The 20,404-nt window shown below is 36.2% G+C and overlaps 1 protein-coding gene across 3 annotated transcripts; it reads right to left on the bottom strand.

The window, feature by feature from the left end:
* Positions 1-2,243: 2,243 nt before the first annotated feature.
* LOC110101741 (protein ENHANCED DISEASE RESISTANCE 2) lies at positions 2,244-19,519 on the bottom strand. 3 transcript variants are annotated; one of them, XM_028696592.1, is made up of 4 exons: positions 19,226-19,519; positions 19,014-19,139; positions 11,732-12,690; positions 2,244-2,496 (listed from the first exon to the last, which is right to left on the bottom strand). In XM_028696592.1, coding segments are annotated over exons 3-4 (936 nt in total). In that variant the 5' UTR covers positions 12,667-12,690; positions 19,014-19,139; positions 19,226-19,519; the 3' UTR covers positions 2,244-2,495. The 3 variants fall into 3 exon arrangements, with proteins under 3 accessions (XP_028552425.1, XP_020685438.1, XP_020685436.1); XM_020829779.2 differs by lacking the exon at positions 19,014-19,139 and having other exon boundaries at positions 19,208-19,519; XM_020829777.2 differs by lacking the exon at positions 19,014-19,139 and having other exon boundaries at positions 19,226-19,518.
* Between the last annotated feature and the right edge of the window lie 885 nt (positions 19,520-20,404).

Raw genomic sequence — 20,404 nt, 5'->3', positions numbered from 1 at the left:
TTACACTTCATTGGTAAAGGCGATGGCGTGTAAAAGATGAAGAGTTCTATGACAGAATTTAACAAAGAGGGTGAATATGATGTTAATTTTTTATGCTATTTAAACATTTGAGTATTATGAGAGTAAATACTAAGTTTAAGTGTTAAATATATAAATAAGAATATCATAAAATTATATATTCACTCAAATTTTTCTAAGACCCTCCATAGTAGCAAGTCACTCATTGGGATAAAGGAATTTGGTGACCTTGCTCGTCAGGCCAACTCAATAGACTTGTCCATCAAAACTCTCAGTAAGCCTATTTATTAGGTTCAGTATTAGACCTGCTTGACGAACCTACTCCTAAACCCTAAAGAACATACATCCCACGAGATTTTGATGTATTGGCTAATCGTACCTATAATTTTGATCGTCCATACGATTATAGATCATACGCACATACGACTTGACCTAACTTTACAATTGGGTACCAATTGTTCTATAACTATTGTATTTTTAGGAAAAGAGATTCTTCGTTAATTGTTTATTGTTCATGCAATTATTACGATAATAAATCATTCATGTGCAATTGTAGTTAGTAAGCAGGTGCTTCAAATAACTTATTATGTGAAAAATAATAAATCATGCATATAAATGTTAAAACATTCGCAATAATTCATATCATATGTAGTTATTCGCATCTAAAAATGTCTCGCCAAAATCATTAATGATATAATCAGTCCCCTGAAAAATAGCAGAACAAAAGGAAGATGTTCACCAAACTAATACAGCCCATTGACTTCTCGATATAATCATCTTTCTGTAAGCCCGTAATCCTAACTAACCAATATTACCGTTAAAAAATGTAATTAATATTAATATCGTAGGGGTACATAACTATATCTCCAATGTTCTAATCATTTTTTTATATTTACTTTAAAATTAGTGCAATATAATTTTTTATATATAACACTAATTTTAAAGCAAATATAATATCACATAATTTGTTAATCTTGATTATCTAACAAATAAAGCCGTACGTTTGTATGACAAATTTTAAGGCAAGTGGGTCAACCGGCAACCAACCCTTCATAATTTTTCAGAGCAGTGAAATGTGGCTTGTTGAACAGTGATTTTAGGTGTGGAATTATTGATAAATTAATAGAGATGATGCAATAATTATTTTGATTAATTTTTCAACTTTCGTTATATTTAATGGAAATTATAAATATTAAAAAATATTTTAATATTTTATGTAAATAAATTTGGATTATATTTGATAAATTTATTAAATTAAGTTATATATTATAAGCACAGAATGAATCATTTTAATAAATTTATTTTGAATGAATAGATGTGATGGAGTAATTTAAATTATTATATATTTTATTATTTTGATGACATGCATAATAAAGATGAAGTGATTTAAATATAATTATTTTGAATTCATAAATAAAATGTGAACTTTTATATAATACATATTTTTATTTTTACATTATTTTATTTAAATAGCATAAACTATATCAAAATAGACTTAAAAATTATCAAATTTATTTTAAAATTAATATTATATGTAATTTTTTTGCATTATACTAATCTTTAAATAAAAAAAATATTTAAACCCATCTCACAAGATATTCTAATTCAAAATTTCTCAATAAAAAAAACCTCATCTAATATTATCCATATTAATGATAAAAGAAACCCTAACCTTAAACCCACATCTTCCTATTAGAGTGAGAAAATAAAAAAAAAACAAAAAAAGAGAGAAAATAAGTTTAGGCTGGTCCAATGTAGGGGTGTATGTGAACCAGCTCAAGCTCGACTCAGTAATGAGCTCAGTTGAGCTTGAAGCCACAAGCTCTAGCTCGAACTTAAATTCAAACTCATATATTATACGATCTTGCGCTCGACGTAGGCTCCGCTCATCAACTTTTTTTCTCCCTCTCCATCTAATAACTAATTTCTTAATAAACATCATAAAAGACATGCAGAACAAATCCTTTTTTTTAGGGAATGGGGTATCCACCATTGTCACCCCCGAAAGGGCGCTTGGCGGCATGATTAATCATCAACTGACCTAGAAGAGGCACCCACCCCAAAAACCTCCTGGCCCCCACTTGATTGGACCGAGTCGCTGTCGTTCGAGCGAAATCAAGCACAGGTTGAAGGGTTCCCAATCGTACTCGTCAACCAACCAAACTAAACACCGGTGGGTGCAGAACAAATCATATTACCCATAGCTGATACTCTGAGAATAAATGGGAAGGCATATGACGCACATATCTACATTAAAAAAAATGTATATATACATAGAATACAAAAGCAGTATGGTCTCAGCTGACAGAATAAAGTTTATAGTTACATATTTAGATAATAAAATTGCATAAAAATCAAATTTTGTAGAGCTGAATGAGAAGCTTAGCAATGATACAGATCTATCTGGAATAATGAATGAAAGACAGTTTGTTTGATCCTAACCAGCAGAACTTGATTGAGTGGTAATGGGGAAAAAATCTGCATGAATGAAGAAAACAGACAAAATGTGATGAGTTATGGTTAAGAAAAACATTAAATAATAGAATGATGCAGTTAAATTTATAAGATTAAAAAAAAAACAACAACAAAACGATAAGCTCTCTAAAGACATCATTGCCTCTTCCAGTTTGGGAAATTTGAGTTTTTAATCGCTTTAAGTTTCATTTGGGACGTCTTTTTTGCAGCTTTCTAATTCAAAATTTTCTTGAACTAAAAATGTTTGTACTAAAAAGCTAATTTAGAAAGCAGTCTCAAACAAAGCCTTAATGTGCATTTTTTTTTAAAGGAATAGATAAAATTTAGGCTTCATTTGGGACGGCTTTCTTACTGCTTTTTAAAACGGCATTCTACAAAAAATTTAATTTTTGTGCTAATAAATTGTTTTAAGAAGCAGTAAGAAAACGGTCCCAAACGAGTCTTAATTATATTTGACATTTCAAAATGTTTCAATAATATTATCAAATGTACATGTTTTTATCAAATCATCATTTTGATCAAGTTTTTGAGGTTTAGAACACAAAAATAATGAACCTTTAAAGAGGTAAACTTGCAACGAATGTGAAATCTGCTTTGTCAAAAGAGATCAAAGAAGCATTATATGAGCTCCACTATTGTATCCTATAAACCAATTTGAAATGATCCTTTAAGGAGGTAACCTTGCAACGAATGTGAAATATACTTGGTCAAAATATATAGAATGAGCTACTTTTTTTTAACCAATTTTGTTATGTTAATTATATCAAAGGAGCTACATATATGCACCCCATAAGCCAATTTGAAGAGAGATTATTAGGTGCGAAGTGCGGACGGGGAGAATCATCCGCACAAGCATTGGGTACCGGGTACCTAGCAGTACCCGCACTCGGTACTGCTGGGTATCACTAGATACCCAGTGCTTGTGCGGACGGTGCGTACTCCGCACCTAATAATTTTTCCAATTTGAAAGGCATAGCCTTGAAAACGATATTAGAAAATCAAGATATTAAGCAGCACCCACGCGGTAGTGCCCAAAAATTTCAGATAAAGAAATATAAATTTTCTTCATTCATGAAGAGGTTAATTGAGAGAAACTTCTGTGTGAGAAATGCCACTGTGAGAGATCAGTAGCGTTGAGGAGAATCGTTTTTTGGTGGAGTAAGAAGCAGAACACTTCTGTTGCCGTGAGTGAAGTGTGACAAATTCAGTGAAAAAGAGAAAGGAAGAGAAGGAAATTGAGGAAAGAAGAATCTGAGGTAAAGCAAATTTTGTTGTTTTAAAGTGGCTGATAAATTTGCAAAGGTTAGTATAAGTTTCTAAAGAAGTTTACATAAATTTTATATTAGGATTCATCGAATTTATGCATAAGGGAGGTTATGAGGTAAATAGTTATGTTAGTATGAATTTATTTTATGCAGTTTATTTGATTTAGAAATTGAAGAAATCATAGAATTGAAGAGGTGATTGTAGATAACGTACAAACGAAGAAGAGTACGAGGTGGAGGATTTGAGAAGATAACTCGTCAAAGAGGTAAGTTACACAATTCTAAATTACAAAAGCAAATATTATCAATTATAGATACATACAATGTCACTTGATTCATTTGAAGATATTATTGCATTAAGATGATTTTAAATTAGTAAATATGAGCATACTGATGAGGACATCGAAGATCAACGGCTACGATCTTGAGTTATTTATTTATATGTTTATGTACTAGCTTATTTATATTGTTATTTTTCCCTTTATACCCTTACGGGTGCTATGTAGTATTGTAGCACGAAGGGCATTTTAGTCTTTTATTTCTTTTCTCTTCTTGAGCCTATTTATAGGCTAGTTGTTTTGTATTATAGAATGATGATGAATATGAAATTTTCAACTTGTGCTTATGGATCTCTTTGTGAGTCTCTTTGTGAGTTCTAAGTTTTCTCTCTTGAGATGATCTCTTAGTGAGTTCGTGAGAGGAGAGGCCCAAGTGGGGCAAAAGCAATACCCGTCAATCTTGATGGATTCCAAGGTTTGTGGTTCTCTTATCTTTTTTTTTTTCTCTCTTTTATTGTTCTTCTTGCATCGAATTCCCTCCCCACCCGTCTACTTCCATAGTTTCCACCACCGGCCATCCTCTCCCCCAAATTCTCTCCCAAATTCCACCACCTTAAGCCCCTGTTTCCCCCAACCCGTCGGCTGCCTTGGCCTACCAGCCGTCAGCCACCCCTCCCAAAGCCACCATCTCCACCATGGCCTGTCCCCATCTCCACCCACATGTCGCCAGCCGGCCCAGCCCTCCTCCACTAGATCCCAACCCGCCGGCCTCCCCATCTCCCTCCCCTTAAATTTCTCATAAATACTTTCCTAATTTGGCTCCCCTAATTTAGGAATAGAATTAAGTTCTGAAATTAATTCCATATTTAACTATTCAATCCTCTTAATTACTTGGGCCCACTTCCTTAATACACAACCCCTCTCCCTTCCTCTCTCCTTGGCCAGCCCCCTAACCTTCCCCTTTTAATTAATTACATCCCATGAATTAGGGATTTAATTAACACAATTCATTCCTCAAATTAATCCTCCAATCAATTCCCTAATCCACCTCAGCCCTAGCCGCCCTCTCCCAGCCCCTCTTCTCTCTGATTTTTCTTTCCCTAGAGATTCCTGCAAGCTGTTCACAAAATTCCAACAAAAGGCCTTGCTTTCCAGCACCCTTGGGAGTCACGATTTGCTGTCTTGAAGCTCCTTACACCCTATAGCAGTTGTCCAAGGCTTCTCTAAGCCTTATAATTTGCTGTCCAGATTTCTGGACGGATTCTATAATCTGTCCAGAACTTTTTCATTGTCAACACTGTTACCCAAAACTCCAGAGATTGGGAAAACTGCTGTCCTGAATATTTCCGACGAGACGAGCTGCTGTCCTGCTCTCCAGGAATCCATGTTTGATGTCCTGAAAAGTCACAGCTGTTGTTCCAAGATTCTAGCAGTTTTCTAGTGCTGATTCACAATCCGTAAGGCTCTCATTGGTTGCCCAGAAGATCCCACACGGCTGTCCACGCGCAGGACTTCTTCAAGTTCAGCCACCGGACTCCGGATCTTCTCCCTCACCCTCAAATCAGATCTAAGAATTTGACAACGATGAACTCTTCCCCAAATCTCCTATCTTCCTAGTCACTCTCAATTATGGTTTAGTTGATTCACATAGATAATGTTAATTCTCATCCGCTATAACCTAGTGAATTAGATAATTGAGGGAGTGGATTCTTATAGTAACTAAACTCATTGTTAGTTTAGAGATTATTGTTGAAAATCAATAATGTATGCAACGTTAGATTAACTTGAATGTTTTATGATCTTAACTTTTACGTGCGTGATTCAGCCTAAGTTTGTATTTTACTGCTCTTATTGTTTTCTTTTGTCATTAGAAAATTCATTGTGAAGATATGATTATTGTGGCTTCTAATACTTAAACGTGTAAACTCTTCAAGTAATTCAACTTTGCATGATCATTCCACATCACATACCTCCTAGTATTCATATACAATCAACTACATATCCATATGAATGATTTGAAAGTTGAAATAAGATCAAGCACGGTTGTTTAAAACTTTTATTGGTTGGTAATATTTTGGAAAATAATTATTATTTTTAAATATTGTCTACATATTTCTTATGCAAATAGCATAAGATATGTTATTATGAAAGTATGCAATCATATAAAACAAACATGAACTATAAATATTTGAAATTTGCTGAATATCAAATTAGCAAAAGTTGTGTATGAAATGATATGATACCTACATAACAGGTGGGACAAAAGGGGCCCAAAATGTGATACTTACATAACAGGCAGTGCAAAAGAGACCTCTAAAGAGACAAAAGAAAGCTCTATGTAATTCAATGATGATAATGTTGGGTTTATCTAAGCTCTAATGAATATTATTATCAAAGTTAACTATATTAAAATGATAGTCAAATCCTTAGAAAAATAATTATGATATTATGTTCAGACTTCAAATGAATAAAAGAATGTTTCTAATATGTTTTTAGGTTGTTTTGTAAATAATAGTAAGTTTGATTCAGTTATGATTCCAATATTGTTATTTCGATAATCTTATATTTAAATTGTTATTTAATTTGTATGACTTTATGAGCCTCATAGCTCATCAGTTTTTTTTTATATATTGGCTGTTGTTACAATAAAAGGAAAGGAGAAAGTTGAGACTAATTAGCCAAGTGTTGGAATGTTTAGGTTCTATTTATAAGTGTTTATGATGTCTTCATGTGAGGTATGTACACTATTTAAATGTAATGATGTATTCTGATTTTCTTAATGGCTTTGTAAGTACTTGTGTGATGAAATTTGGACTATTTAGATGCTTCGGTTTGTTCAATAAATGCATTTGTCAGTGAATGTTTTTATATAAGTATGCAAATGATGAGAAATATTAAATGAAAAGGATGAAAATTATGTTCAGTTATGTGGCACTCTACGTTATTAGTAAGGGGTATCATGGGGCATATGCATATATTTACTCCCATTATGTATGTACCATAGCTTCATCGTGGTCGCTTCCACATGCAAATCTGCAGCAAACTGCAAAGGCACACTTCCCTCATGCACTTCAGCACGTGTTGCTACACGCATTTTCATGCTTGTTCGCATGTTTGCCCCATACATACATAACATGTAATCAACTTTAATTTAATACAACTCAAATTAAGTTTAGTTATGGCTTATTTGTCCTATTTTTCCTTGAATAATTAAATAAATCTAATTAGCTTGCATTCTAATAAGGAAACATAACCAAATAGCTAATGCACATATTAATTTTATTCATAAGAAATTTATGAAAAGCTATATTGATGTAGTTCAATCGATATATATATATATATATATACACACACACAAACATTAGATTCCAACTATTAGAGCTGCAATATCACTTTTAGGAACATAAAGAAATTAAAGATCCAAGTTATTGAAAAATAAATCTAAACAAAATTTGTCTCTAAAGAATTGAAAACGATCATCTATAACTTGAAAATTTTCCTTGGAAATTAGATATAACATGCGTTGGCTGGTAAACACTCCATGATTATCAGTACAAGAAAATCATTGAATACTAATATGTAAACCTCACTAAATTGTTGTACAACTGACTATACTAAAAGTGGGATGTTCCCCCTTCCTTTACTCAGATCCTCTCCAAACTTTGTAGCCACACCAGAAATTCTCCTCCCATCTCTTGCATGGCCATTGCCATAATTTTCAATGACACCATGGCTTTGGAGAGCCCGACATCTCCCTTAATCACCATCCTTCTCCCTTCCACCCTCATCTCCATTGCCAGTGTCCCCCAATTCACCTTAGTATCCCCCAAGGTCTGCAATCATCTCATCCCTAGGATGACATTGATACTCCCCACCTCCAATGGGAGAAAATCCTCCCTCACTTGGATCCCTTATATGGTCAAAACCACTCCCCTACACACCCCTTTACATATCTCCATCTTCTCAGTCTCCATCATTACCCTATAGCACCATACATCCACCAATTTTAGCCCCAATTGATCTACAATCTAGTTGGAGATTAAATTGTGGGTAGCCCACTGTCTATTAGCACCACTACCTCCTTGTCTGCTATTTCTCCTCTCACATTCATGGTGTGATTTGGAGTGAATCCCAACACTGAGTTCAAGGACACTCCAGTCATATCTAAATGTAACTTTTCGTCTTTTACCGATGCCTCACTCCCACATCCCTCCCCAGCTTCCTCGTCATCACAGATGGTGAGAACCTGAAGAGTTTGGTCCTTAACCTATGCCACGGCCTGTAGTTCTCATCACATCTAAAACATAATCCTTTTGTCCGATTATCTTGCACCTCCGCTTATGTGCGTCGCTTGAAGTTGCCCCTATAACAAACTCCCCCACTCTTCTCTCTGAAAGGATATTGACTGGGTTCTGGGTGCTAGAGTTGTAGGGGTACTCCGATAGGCCCCTCCCATGATGTTACTTTTGTTGCCCTTCTCTCGCTCTTATATTTTTCCTCCACCCTCTGAGTAAGCTCCATCGTCTCCCTCGGACCCCTAGGCCTCAATACCTTTGCCCATATGTCCTCCCTAAGCTCCTTCATGAAATTTCCCTCAATTCCTTCCTTAGAGATTACCCTAATCTCACCGACAGCAGCTCAAACTTCTCCCGGTACTCCATAAATGTCCCCTCCTAAGTTAGGGCATAGAATTTCTCGTAGAGGTCTCCTTCCTGAATGGCTCGGAAATGTTCCAACAAGCACTCCTTGAATTCTCCCCATGAGTAGATTAGATACCTAGCCTCCCTCCATTGGAACAAGGCTAAGACTTTCCCTTCCAAACATAGATCAGCCGTCATGAGTTTTTCCCCTTCAATCAGCCCATTGATGGCAAAGTAATGTTCTACCCGTTACACCCAACCCTGAGCATCCTCCCCTTCAAAGACCAACATCTTTAGGTTCCTTGCCCTCGCATCCATACCCCAATGGTTTCTTCCCTCATTGGTTCCTCAAGTATAATGGTGACGTGATTTCCTTCCTTCCTCCCTTAGTTGATTTTAACCCAATGGCTCCCCCCAACCAAGACCTTCTCCATTCCACCTCTCCCCATACTCGGGTAGTCACCCAAAGGGGTCAGCTTCCCTCCTCCTCGTTGTCCTCTCTTTGGAATACCCCGATCCGCCCACTAACAGGGCCCCACGTGGCTGTCCTTGATGGAAAACACTCTCCAATTCATCGTCGTCTTCCTGGATCTCCTTTACTTGTGGTTCCACCCTACGAATCGCTGGCGATGCTTTTGATTGTATCTAAAGCAACTTTTTCATTATCTCTTCAAAGTGCCCAAAGCGGTTCTCAATGGCTGAGAGTCTTCCCTCCATCCCAAAATATTTTTCCTTTACTCCGCCTGAGTTGTTCCATTTCTCCCTCCAATGCCTCCATCTTCTTTGTTACCATTAATTGGATCTAGGCTCCGATCGCAAAAACAATGAAGATAACTTGTTGTTCCACCCAAGAAAGCACACTGATAACAATTTGATAAGAAATACTTACTAAAATTGAAAGAATTTTGGCTAAAATTTGGAATTTCAACAAGATAAAATAGAAATCGAGAGAAATTTGGTGGCAAAACACTAGGGGAACATGATAATTGATGAAAGAGATAAGAAAACAAACAAAATACTATGGATCTTCAATTCGAGAGGAAGTTTCGGCTCTCCTATTCCCTAGCCGGCAGCTAGAGCCCAAGCAAATTCTAAGAGAAATACAAATTCAGCCAAACATCACATAACCCTAACCCTATGATGAGAATAACTATTAAAAGCAAACAATACAAAGTAAAAAAGTCCAAACAGCCCCTCCAATTCAATTTTCCCACTCACTTGCCCCTCTCTCTCTCTCTCTTCCTTAATGCGTAGACCCCACCCCAAGGGAGCGGGATAGGCATAGTCGGAACCAGGCTTCCGCCTAGTATAGAGGAGGGACTGGCCGGACCAACCCCTCCTAGACCGGTCTAACATATAGTTACAATATATTATTTAGGTGTAAATAATCAAGAATCTTATGCTAAGTATCAATTACGATTGTGAAAAGAGTTCATTATCTTCTCTAAAGAATCAAAAACAATCATAGATAGGTCAGAGTAGTATAATGCCATCATTTGTTTAGACAATGGTATCCAATAAACTTATTGCTAGTTTTTTTGGAAAATATGAAATATGCATCACATCATGCACGTTTCTACATCAACAATTACATATTCAATAATGTTAGCAACCGCTTTAAGCAGTCCACCAAGCTATCAAAGGTTTCAATTATGGCTTTGTTTAGGATGGATTTCTTAATGCTTTTAAAAGTAGCTTTCTAGTACAAAATTTAAATTTTTGTACTAAAAAACAATTTTAAGAAGTTGTAAGAAAGTCATCCCAAACGAGCCTAAGTCCTCTTTAACCCTACCACGATCCACTTCTAACTTGCTATTTTATGGTCTGAAGGACCATCACTAAGTCCTTCGTTATGCTTCTAATGGAAAAACATGAGATTTCTTTTCATGCTTCAAGAATCTAATAAATGCTATGTTTAGAGATCTTTGGCATACTAAAAAATATTTACTGAAAAAAAAAAAAACCTAATGTTATTCTCGTGCTTGAAGTTTTTTGTGTTGCTTTTATAAATTATTGCAAAATAATCATACGGGTCTAGCATCCAAGAAACTAATTAGTAGGTTTGGCCATGCATCAAGGGTTCATAGTGATGCTCCATGGAGACGTGATGGGAGCCTACCTCTTGGGGCTTCAAGTGGGTTCTTCTACTTTTGTCCGTGTGGACAGGTGGCTCAGGTTTGGACATTTTTAGGCTGATTTGAGGCCTATTCCAAGCTAAAAACTTCATTTTGATAGGTTTTTTGGCCCTTTTAGGCTCAAATAAAGCTTGTTCTATTTCCCATTTGGTCCACACAAGTCTTGTTTTATATTATATATATAAATATATTTGAAATCTATTTATTATTTTAAATTATTGGCCTGGACCCCAAATTCCTTCAAAACAATCAATGAATGTTATACTCTTATAATACAAATGAACAAAAGTAAAAAGCATTGGAAACTTATCGTTGAGTGGACCAAAAAAAAAAGAACAAAAGAAAGAGTATATCTGCAATAATAATGTGCAGTCTAATCATTCTATGACCAAAAGAACTTGTGTTAAGAAGTTTATAGGAAAAGAACAAATAATTTCATAAAACACCCCGTAAATCATTCACATCAAACTGATAGAGCAAAGAGGTTCTGCCCCACATAATGGGAATAATACATCAGTAGCATCCAATGAAAGAAGGCAAAAAAAATGGGAATACAAATTTCAAGAAAAACTGAAGATTCAGAAAAACGGAGGGCCAGTAGGATTTCGCCATCCTTCTCCCAAATACCCTCTTATCATAGGCAAAATAAGAAAGAGGGGCCATGGTCAAAGATTGGAACAAGGCTCACCAGGAACACTAGCAGAAAACTGAATTCATCTTGTAGAATAAGAATGGAGAAATGGAGAATATAGCCAACAGTTTTAAAAGAGCAATTAGCAAAAAAAAAATCTCTTAAAGACGACTATTATAAATAGAGGAAAGGCTTCAACTGTTCACGGTATAGAAATTTGTCAAGAAACATTAACTGAAATTAAGATTGAGCCAAAGTAAACAAAGGACCAAAAAGAAAACTATTTTACCATTTATCCAAATTTGTTTCACCATTTGTACTGTGAAGACTACCATTGACATTTTCTGACGTGGAAACTGAGAGATCCTGGCTTCCATGGTGAATCAGTTGAGAGAAACCTTGTCCTATAGATTTCCACAATCTAGTTGGCAACGAGGATTGCAGATTGGAAGGATTTTCTTCGGAAGGGGGTTCATAAAGAGAAGCTGAATCTGGATTAAGTTCCGAGAACCTGACAGCTCCAAGAATTTTTTCAGGTAGCTCTAACTCAGATTGGCTTTCAATGAGAAATGCTAAGTCAACTGTTAATGTTCTGATGTAGCTGAAAGCTAAGTGAACGATTGCATTGGCAACCACTGAAGCTCCAATGTCCACATCAACTTCAATAAAATTTGGTCCAACAAAGTACTTGCAAGAAACAGCTCGCCCTAGAATGCAAATTGCCTGATCACCAACAGCCGTTTTAACAATCCAAGGTCCCTTGACAACATTTGCAATCAATTTCAGCCTAGAATTTCGAATAGTATCATCACCTTTAACAAATAGGTCCATCAAAGATCCATCTTGGATAGGTTCGGTGGCAACAAAGTATGCAATAGCACTGTAGTTATCCTTGCTTGGGAGTTGCAAATTGAAGGCCCAAACAAAAGGATTACTGCCACTAGCAATTGCCTTGTCGATAGCTTTCCTCACTCTGTGGTGTGAATGATTCAAGACCTCACCAATTTTCTTGGGACCTTTGATCCAATCAAATCCAAGAGGTTTTAAAAGAAATTCACCCCCAGGAATTTTCACTTTGTCTCGGAGATAATCGGGACCTCTTACATTGAATTTATCCCCAGGAGGAGTAGCCCAACCATTTGGGCAGTTTTCTGGCTCTAAAAGAGGAATAGAACCACCAAGTTTAAGTTCATCTATCCAGGCATCTTCCTCACCATTACCCATCTGGACAACAAGACACTATGATGCCTGTATAATGAGAACCAAATAAGTAATCACCATAGTACAACTGTACCCACGAGTTTTTATTTTGAAGTGCCACAAGAAAGGGACTAAGATCTACACAGGCAAACCAATGGGACCAAAACTAAGAACCTTTGCCCCTCAAATTGAAAAGGAAAGAAGATAAATTGGTTTAGACCATAAGCAGATAATATGATAAACAAATAACAGTATACCTTAGAATTAATAAATAGACAGCAATTTGGCAGAGACAGATGTCCCAAAAAGTAAGACGTGGTTAAATTAAAAAAGTAAGAAAGACGCATGGTGCTAAAGCCTTTGCAAGTAAAAAAAATACCAAATTCCTAAAAAACACTCGAGAGAGATTAATAGCACACAACGACATATACCATCTTACTGAAGGCCAGTTGATTGGGATCCGTAAGCTGTATAATATAGGATATTTTTATTTAATTTGTTAAGCTTGTTTTATTTACTTTCTTAGGTGGATTCCTGGGGCTGATTGCCTTTTGGGGATTCTATCCTTGCATCTCCTACAGGTATGTTCTGCTCTCAATCTATATTTACCCACTCATGTCTAAAACACTAGCATAATCCACTCCAGCTTCTTTTTTGCCAGTCTCAGATCCCCTAAGAATTATTATTATCGGTTATCTTGATTCTCTGGCTAACCTATTTTGGCACTGTGCCTTGATTTTTCTGGCCGGGATGCTGTGTTCTTGAATGCCCACTAGCTTTTCACGAGGCTGCTCCCGATTGATACTCAACATTTTATCATTTAAGGAGCTTTTTTCCTTAGCTGATTCATTCATGTTTGGATGAAGTTGTGCCTTCTGGATATATTCTTCAGCTATTGTGTTATGGATATGTGTACCTTATCTTCCTTTTTTTTTTGTTCAATTACCAACGTGCTCTCTTTCTGGTTCACACTCCTGCATGCACTTATCTTTTGGATATTTTGGTGTACACGTATTTTGTTATTTTGGTACTTTCTGTAACAGCCCAAATTCTTAACTATCAAGATACTGTCCGCTTTGACCTAAGAGCCTCATGGTTTTGTCATGTTGGTGTAACTTCCCAGTAGGTTACCCATCCCATAATTGCTCTGGGATGAGCACGCTTAACTGCAGAGTTTCTTACGGAAATTCCATCCATTACACCAAAAATCGCCTCAATGTTTAAGAATTAGCTTTCTTTTACTTAAGGGGTTTCACACTTTCAACACAAGTTATCTTAATGGAATAAATGGACCACTCTGGCTTCAGTTCACCAATATAAAGTTTGGGAACCGATCCAAATGTTTGAGACACTTCCACCCATGCATTTTTAAAGTTTGAGACATAGGATGTTAGTTGCACCTTTCAATTTTACCTGAATTCATTAAAGAATTTCATAAATGTACACATTATTCTCAAAAACCCGAGATACCAAAATGAATGGAACTACAAAAGGTCTAACCAATCCAAATGTTTGACAAAGTATTCCACCACCACTATCAATCCTGCTACAAAAGTAATGAGTTTTGTAGGCCCTGCAGATTCTTACAAGAGGTTTGCTAAAGGGTTTTCTCATATTATTTTGCATTATCAAGATGAACTCAAAAGGCACTGAACTTCAAATGGAATAACCATTATGATGAAATTTTTCATTGACTGAAGACTTGTTTAATGATTGTTTCAATATTAACTATTCCTTCGAGTATAGAAGAATTTCAGATATACATTAAGTCTTCGTTGAAAAGATTAGAAAGTGTATTTGATGTGAAACCAATAGGAATTGCATTAGAGATTATAAAGAAATTGATTTAAGCTTAACAATATAAACTAATGTTTCACAAGATTAGATGCTTAGACTTAAGGCCATCAATAATGTAAAGGCAATCAATTACAAGATAGAATAACAATCACTTGAGCATGATCTCAATCATAAAGATAAACTTAAATATTGTAAACAAGAGATCCCACACTTAACAATTAGAAAAGTCACATTGAGTTTCCCTCACTTAAGCTCGTCTAGTAAGGGTTAGCGGGAAAGAACCTTAGCAAACCAAGCGATGCCACCAAAGTTGAGAAGACACCTAGAGTAGCAGTCCAAAGAAAGTTCGACAAAGAGGGAGAAGACGTGGGTGGGTACCAAATGTTCCGCCAACTTCCGGATCGTAGATGCTCTTCAATTGATGATGCCAACGTGAATAAGGTGTGATTGATGTGATCTTCTACGGAATTGTCCACTTATTGATCGAGGTCGAAGAGGATGGATTGATGAATATTCACTAAACTTTGATTGTCGTAGAGGAATCCACAATCACGATCTGGATCGGCCATGCACTAATCAAGGGGATTGTCGATGGAGAGAGACCTTCTTTCTTGGAGTGGAGCTCATGAGGTAAGAGGGTTTCCAAGAGGTGGGAAGGAAGAAGGGACGGCTAAGGGAAGAGGGGTTTGCTTTTGGTGGACTTAGGGTTTGGTTTTGGAGAGAGGAAATAATACAAAATCTGAAATTAGTTTCAGATTTTAGTAAAATAGGAAAATGGATTTAAGAATTTGAAATTTAAAAATCAAATTCAAGTGGAGGGAGATTAATGAGGAGAGAGGAGGGAGATCCCATGGAGGGGCCGGCGACATGCATGGGGTTGGGAGGGATTTGTAATCTTCAATTTGAAATTCAAATTAATTCCAATAAGGGTGGCTTGATTGGGCGGCAGCCAATGAAGGTTTAATGAGAATTTAATGAGGGTCTAGGTGGCAAAATTGGAGAGAGAAAGGGCTAGAGAGGGGCCGACCACATGAGGGGAAATTTGAGGTGTTTGCATTTAGTATGTGGGCCCGGAAAGGATTTAATTGAGGATTGCCATTAAATCTAAAATTGATTTTAGATTTTAATGGATTTAGGAGTTCTCTTAATATACGTTATTAATAGGAAAAGTTTTAGAATTCAAATTTGAATTTGAATCTAAATGAAGCAACTTTCTAAATTAATGAGGACGCAATTAAGGAAAGTAATTATGGACGATTTTGAAATTTGAAATTCAAAATCCTTGGGATGTGTTGATGGTCGGCGACTTGTAGGGCTTGGGGAGGCCGGTGGTGACAGGTTGGTTGGGGTTGGTGGTGGACGGGTGAGGGGAGGCCGGCGGCACAAGGGTGAGGTGTTGGGTGGGGTTCGATTTTTGGGAGGAGGAAAGAGGATGGGTGGTTTGGAAGGCCGGCGGGTAGGGGCTAGGAGGGGAGATGAAAGTATAATGAAATTAGAAAAGAAAAAAATGGAGCTGCGAACCTTGGAATCCACCGAAGGTTAACGTGTATTGCTCTCACCCACCTAGGGTCTCTCCTCTCATGAACTCACTTAGAGATCAAGCAAAAAAAATAAAATTTCATTCAATATTCACCATCTCCTCTCATACAAGATGAGGATCTTATATATAGGCCACCAAACAATTAGAAAAGGAAGACAAGAATGCCCTCGGGGCTACAACTCAAACACAAACAGATAAATGGTACAATCGTCACAACTAATAAAAGAAACACAAATACAAAATAAAAATAAAGACTTTTGATCAGGTCGTTGCTCTGCGCTGCTTTCGATGATATACATTCCGGAATCTCCTACTGATGTCCTCATCATTATTAATATAAAATGAAAAAGTGGTGGCTTATGTTTCAAAGCAGTTAAAGAATCACAAAAGAAATTACATTACACATGATTTAAAATTAGCTAAAATTATATTTGCACTCAATATATGGAGATATTGCTTATATAGTCATGTGTAAATGTTTATGAATCACAAAAATTTGAAGTGCATATTTAATAAGAAGAAACTCAATTTAAGGAATAGATGATGGCTAGAGCTTATCAAAGATTATAACCTGGATATAGCATCATCATAAAAAAAAAAATTTTATCGTTGATGCGCTGAGTATAAAAATCCATGCAGTGCAGCTGTCAGTCAACATTAAATGATAGAATATATAATTTATTATCTTAAGATACTAATTTTTTGAAAAAAATTAAATAATATAAAAGCAAGTCATTTATGAAATTAAAGAAATGAACTTGTTGAAATATAAAGACAAAATATGTGTTTCAAATACTAACAAATTAAGGAAAAAAATTCTACATGAAGCACATTTTTCTGATTATGCAATCCATCCAAAAAGCAACAAAATGTATCAAGAGTTAAAAGATTGTTTTGATGGACATGAGTGAAAAGAAGTGTTGCAAGTACCATGTATTGATTTAATGGATGATGCTAAGTGTATTACACTACAATCTGCTAGTAGCATTATCCATGGCTAAGTGTACTGCATGTCAAATGATTAAAATCCAAAAGATTGATCTAGAGGAAACTCTATTATTAAATGCCATAACGCTCAAATTGAACTTGATCCTTTGCTAGCGGCCGAACAGAGTTTACAGATTTATGGTGACTCCACTGAGGAGGTTAAGGTGATGGTTTGCAAAGGGCTGGGGGAGGACTATGTGAGTGAGAAGAGCTAGATGAGTGGAGTTTGTGAGAGTGGGAGAGTTGAGTGATTATGTGATATAGGGATGAAGGAAGGGAAGTCGTGTAGAAGATGGGAGTGATGAGTGTGAAGGAGTAAGGGTTGTGTGAGAAATAGGAGAGAGAAGAGAGATGGGGGAGGGATTAGTAATGGGTTTAGGGGGGTTTTTTCCATCTATTGTGTTAAAGGGACAAGGTTGAGGCGTGCACCAAATTGTTGTGCAGAGATAAAGCTAGCTATGGTTAAATAGGATTAGTTAGAATTTTAAATAAAAATATATCTATTAAAATTTTTATTATATATTTTTTAAAAAAATGATGAAAGAGAGATGAGCTGACTCCTCGTATAATTTGTCATTTTATGTGCATTTCGAGAAGCATGCCTCGCCTCACGCTTGTGCTAATTTTGATGCTTGACTAGTGTGCCCCCTTTGATAGTATCTATTTATTTTAAAATATTTTTGGCATTCTGGACGCAACTATGAAGTCTGTTTCGTGAACTGACGTCATTTGGGTGACGTCGCACAATATCATGTCTGTGGCTATCATTTGCGACTACCTTTGCTCTAATTGTGTGCGAGAGGTATCTCCTTAGGTAAATTTGATGTCCCAGATGCAACGGTGCAGTCAATTTTGTGATCATACAATGTTTAGGCAATTTTGAGCCTGTCAACCGTTGTTTTTTCGACGATCCTTGATCGAGTTGCGCACAGGCAAGCCTTTCGATAAACTTGATCCCCTGAGCGCATCAGCGTGATATGTTTCACATTCGGATGACATTTGAGGTGGTTTAGCACACAATCTAGGCGCTTTGATTTCATTCCAAGCAAAGTGTTCGATAGTCATCTTGTTTGGTGCACTCAATTGATCATGACACACATGTGGAGGTCAACACAAGTGTGGACTTAGATCCAATTGCCTTAATTTGTTTCACATCAGTGTCAGCTAGTATAATTCAATTTTTAACCCTTCTTAGTGTTGTTATCGGTGTAAATGGATGTTGTTCTTGTCACAGAAAAACAAACATGTAATTTTTTATAGCAAACAGAGGGACTGTGAGGGTTGGCTGAAATAGAAATTTGAAGAATAAAATTGTAATTTCAAATTTTGATCCAATCCAAAACTAATTGATTGCAAATAGCTAATCCCTAATGTATAGAAGTAGATAAGTAATGTTAAAATTAAATCAAAACTTATTTCAATAATAATGTATATAAATAGCTCTTATGCCTAAATGCAAACCATTAATCCCAAATCGAATACATGAAATATGAAACTACCTTCCATATTTCAACGAAAACTAAATTATATAAAAATGAAAAGCAACAAAGTTTCCTATTTTAAGGGAATGACCATAACTTTTAGGAATTGATAAATATCTCTTAGACATAGGATAAAATTCAAATAATGATTTTTGCACACGATCTCTTAAGCGCTAAAATTTGTGGGTTGTTAGGCTGGTTCCCCATTCAAAAGCCTTTTCTATGCAACAAAATATGTGCCCAAGTCAAAAAGTGTCAGTCGTCCATATCTCTTTTGGCATCCTGGTTCATCTTTTGAGAAGGATGCCTAAAATCTTCTAAAGTATGCTAGAGATTTTCCCAGATGAAAACAGCCATGCACAATCCATGTTGCTATACCATGCAGAAGAAACAAAACTAATAACAGCTCAAAGCACAGCAACAATGTTACAGCCCGATAAGTTATATGGAACGGCCATCACCATTTCATAATGGCTATGCAGAACAAGGTTATTAAAGTTAAAAGAGGCAAACCTCTAACCTTCCGAAGACAACCTTCAAATAATGCAAGCGAATTAAAAACATACCATTCAACAGAATTCCTAACTTCACCCGACACCACAAGTTTCAATATTCCCCTAAATCCTCAAAGTACCAAGATCAACGCCTAACCATTAAAAACATCCATCTCGATGCCATTAAGGACACCAAACCTAACCAAGCAAATCCGATTATACAAGGAAAAGCTTCAGGATAATAAACAAAACAAACAAATTCTTACGGAGACCAATGAAACAACCTTTCTTCTTGTGAACCTGAATCCTTAGCTGGTATCCGTATCTCCGCTAGTTACGTCGCCAAGCAGAACCGGTGAAAGAAACAGATGCCAAGAAGAAGGCTTCCGCGGGAAGACGAAGAAAAGTAGACACGAAAGTTTTCAATCTGCTTCTCTGGGCGACTGAATTGTTCTTCACAATAAGCAGAGGAATTTATGAAGTCCGTCGCCGGCGATCTAAGCCTTCCTAGTGCCGGCGATCGAATACCAAGTAGGTAACGTATCCAGCTGAAAGTTCTGTCGGCCTGAAATTCCTCGTTCCTCGTTTTAAAAAGTTAAAAGTTCAACTACACCGGGCGGGTTTTCCGGGCCGGCGGGATCAGAGTGCTGACCCAACTTTGCTTTGGGCCGATTTGACCTCAAGGCAATAAATAATAAAATTGCAATGACATAAATTGCATATATATTGCTAAAATTGGAAATCAAGTGCTTGATTATTGTGGTTGTCAAGGTTCATTTTATAATAATATATTTTTGATTTTTTTTTATCACCCGCTTTATTAAAGTTATATGACATTCAAATCAGATCTGAATCTAAATTATACGCCCTAAAAACTTTCCTCTTTAATAGATTAAAGATTTTAATATTTTGTCCCACCTCTGCCTCAATAAATATATTTTCTCAGAATTTTAAGAAAAATTTTACTTTTTGTTTTTTACCCGAAAGCTAGCAATTTTTTGTTGAAAACGGGTCGTGTCAGGTTGTTCCGAAGCAGGTCGGGTTCAGTTCAGGAAAATTGACCCATTTTCAAAAACGGGTCAAGTTCAGGTTGACCCGAATAGTGCCAAAACAATTTCGGGTTCAACCCGAACCCGACCCGTGACCTGAAATTGACACCCCTACCTACCATAAAAAGGAAGCTAATTTCGCCGCTATATTCGATTAAAGTTGCTTTGCTTGGCCATATTTGATAGGTTATTTCAATTTAAACTCAGAGTTGTGGAGTCAATCACTAAATTGTAGATGAAATTTATGTATCATATTGACATTAAAGTCATGTGCACTAAATTTAGTGTCACGCCTAAATATCTAAATTGTAATGAATTGTATCTTTTATATTCTATCTATTGATCGAAATATTTGAGTTTAATAAAAAAAAAATCATATACACTAACCACTGAGTCATATAAATAGAACATATT

This window comes from Dendrobium catenatum, unplaced genomic scaffold (genome assembly GCF_001605985.2).
Source record: "Dendrobium catenatum unplaced genomic scaffold, ASM160598v2 fragScaff_scaffold_772, whole genome shotgun sequence".
NCBI classification, from domain to species: Eukaryota; Viridiplantae; Streptophyta; class Magnoliopsida; order Asparagales; family Orchidaceae; genus Dendrobium; species Dendrobium catenatum.
This window is presented reverse-complemented; position numbering and strand designations above follow the sequence as displayed.

Coding starts and splice junctions, on each gene's coding strand:
- LOC110101741 (XM_020829779.2), bottom strand. CDS start 12,666: ATGGGTAATGGTGAGGAAGATGCCTGGATAGATGAACTTAAACTTGGT.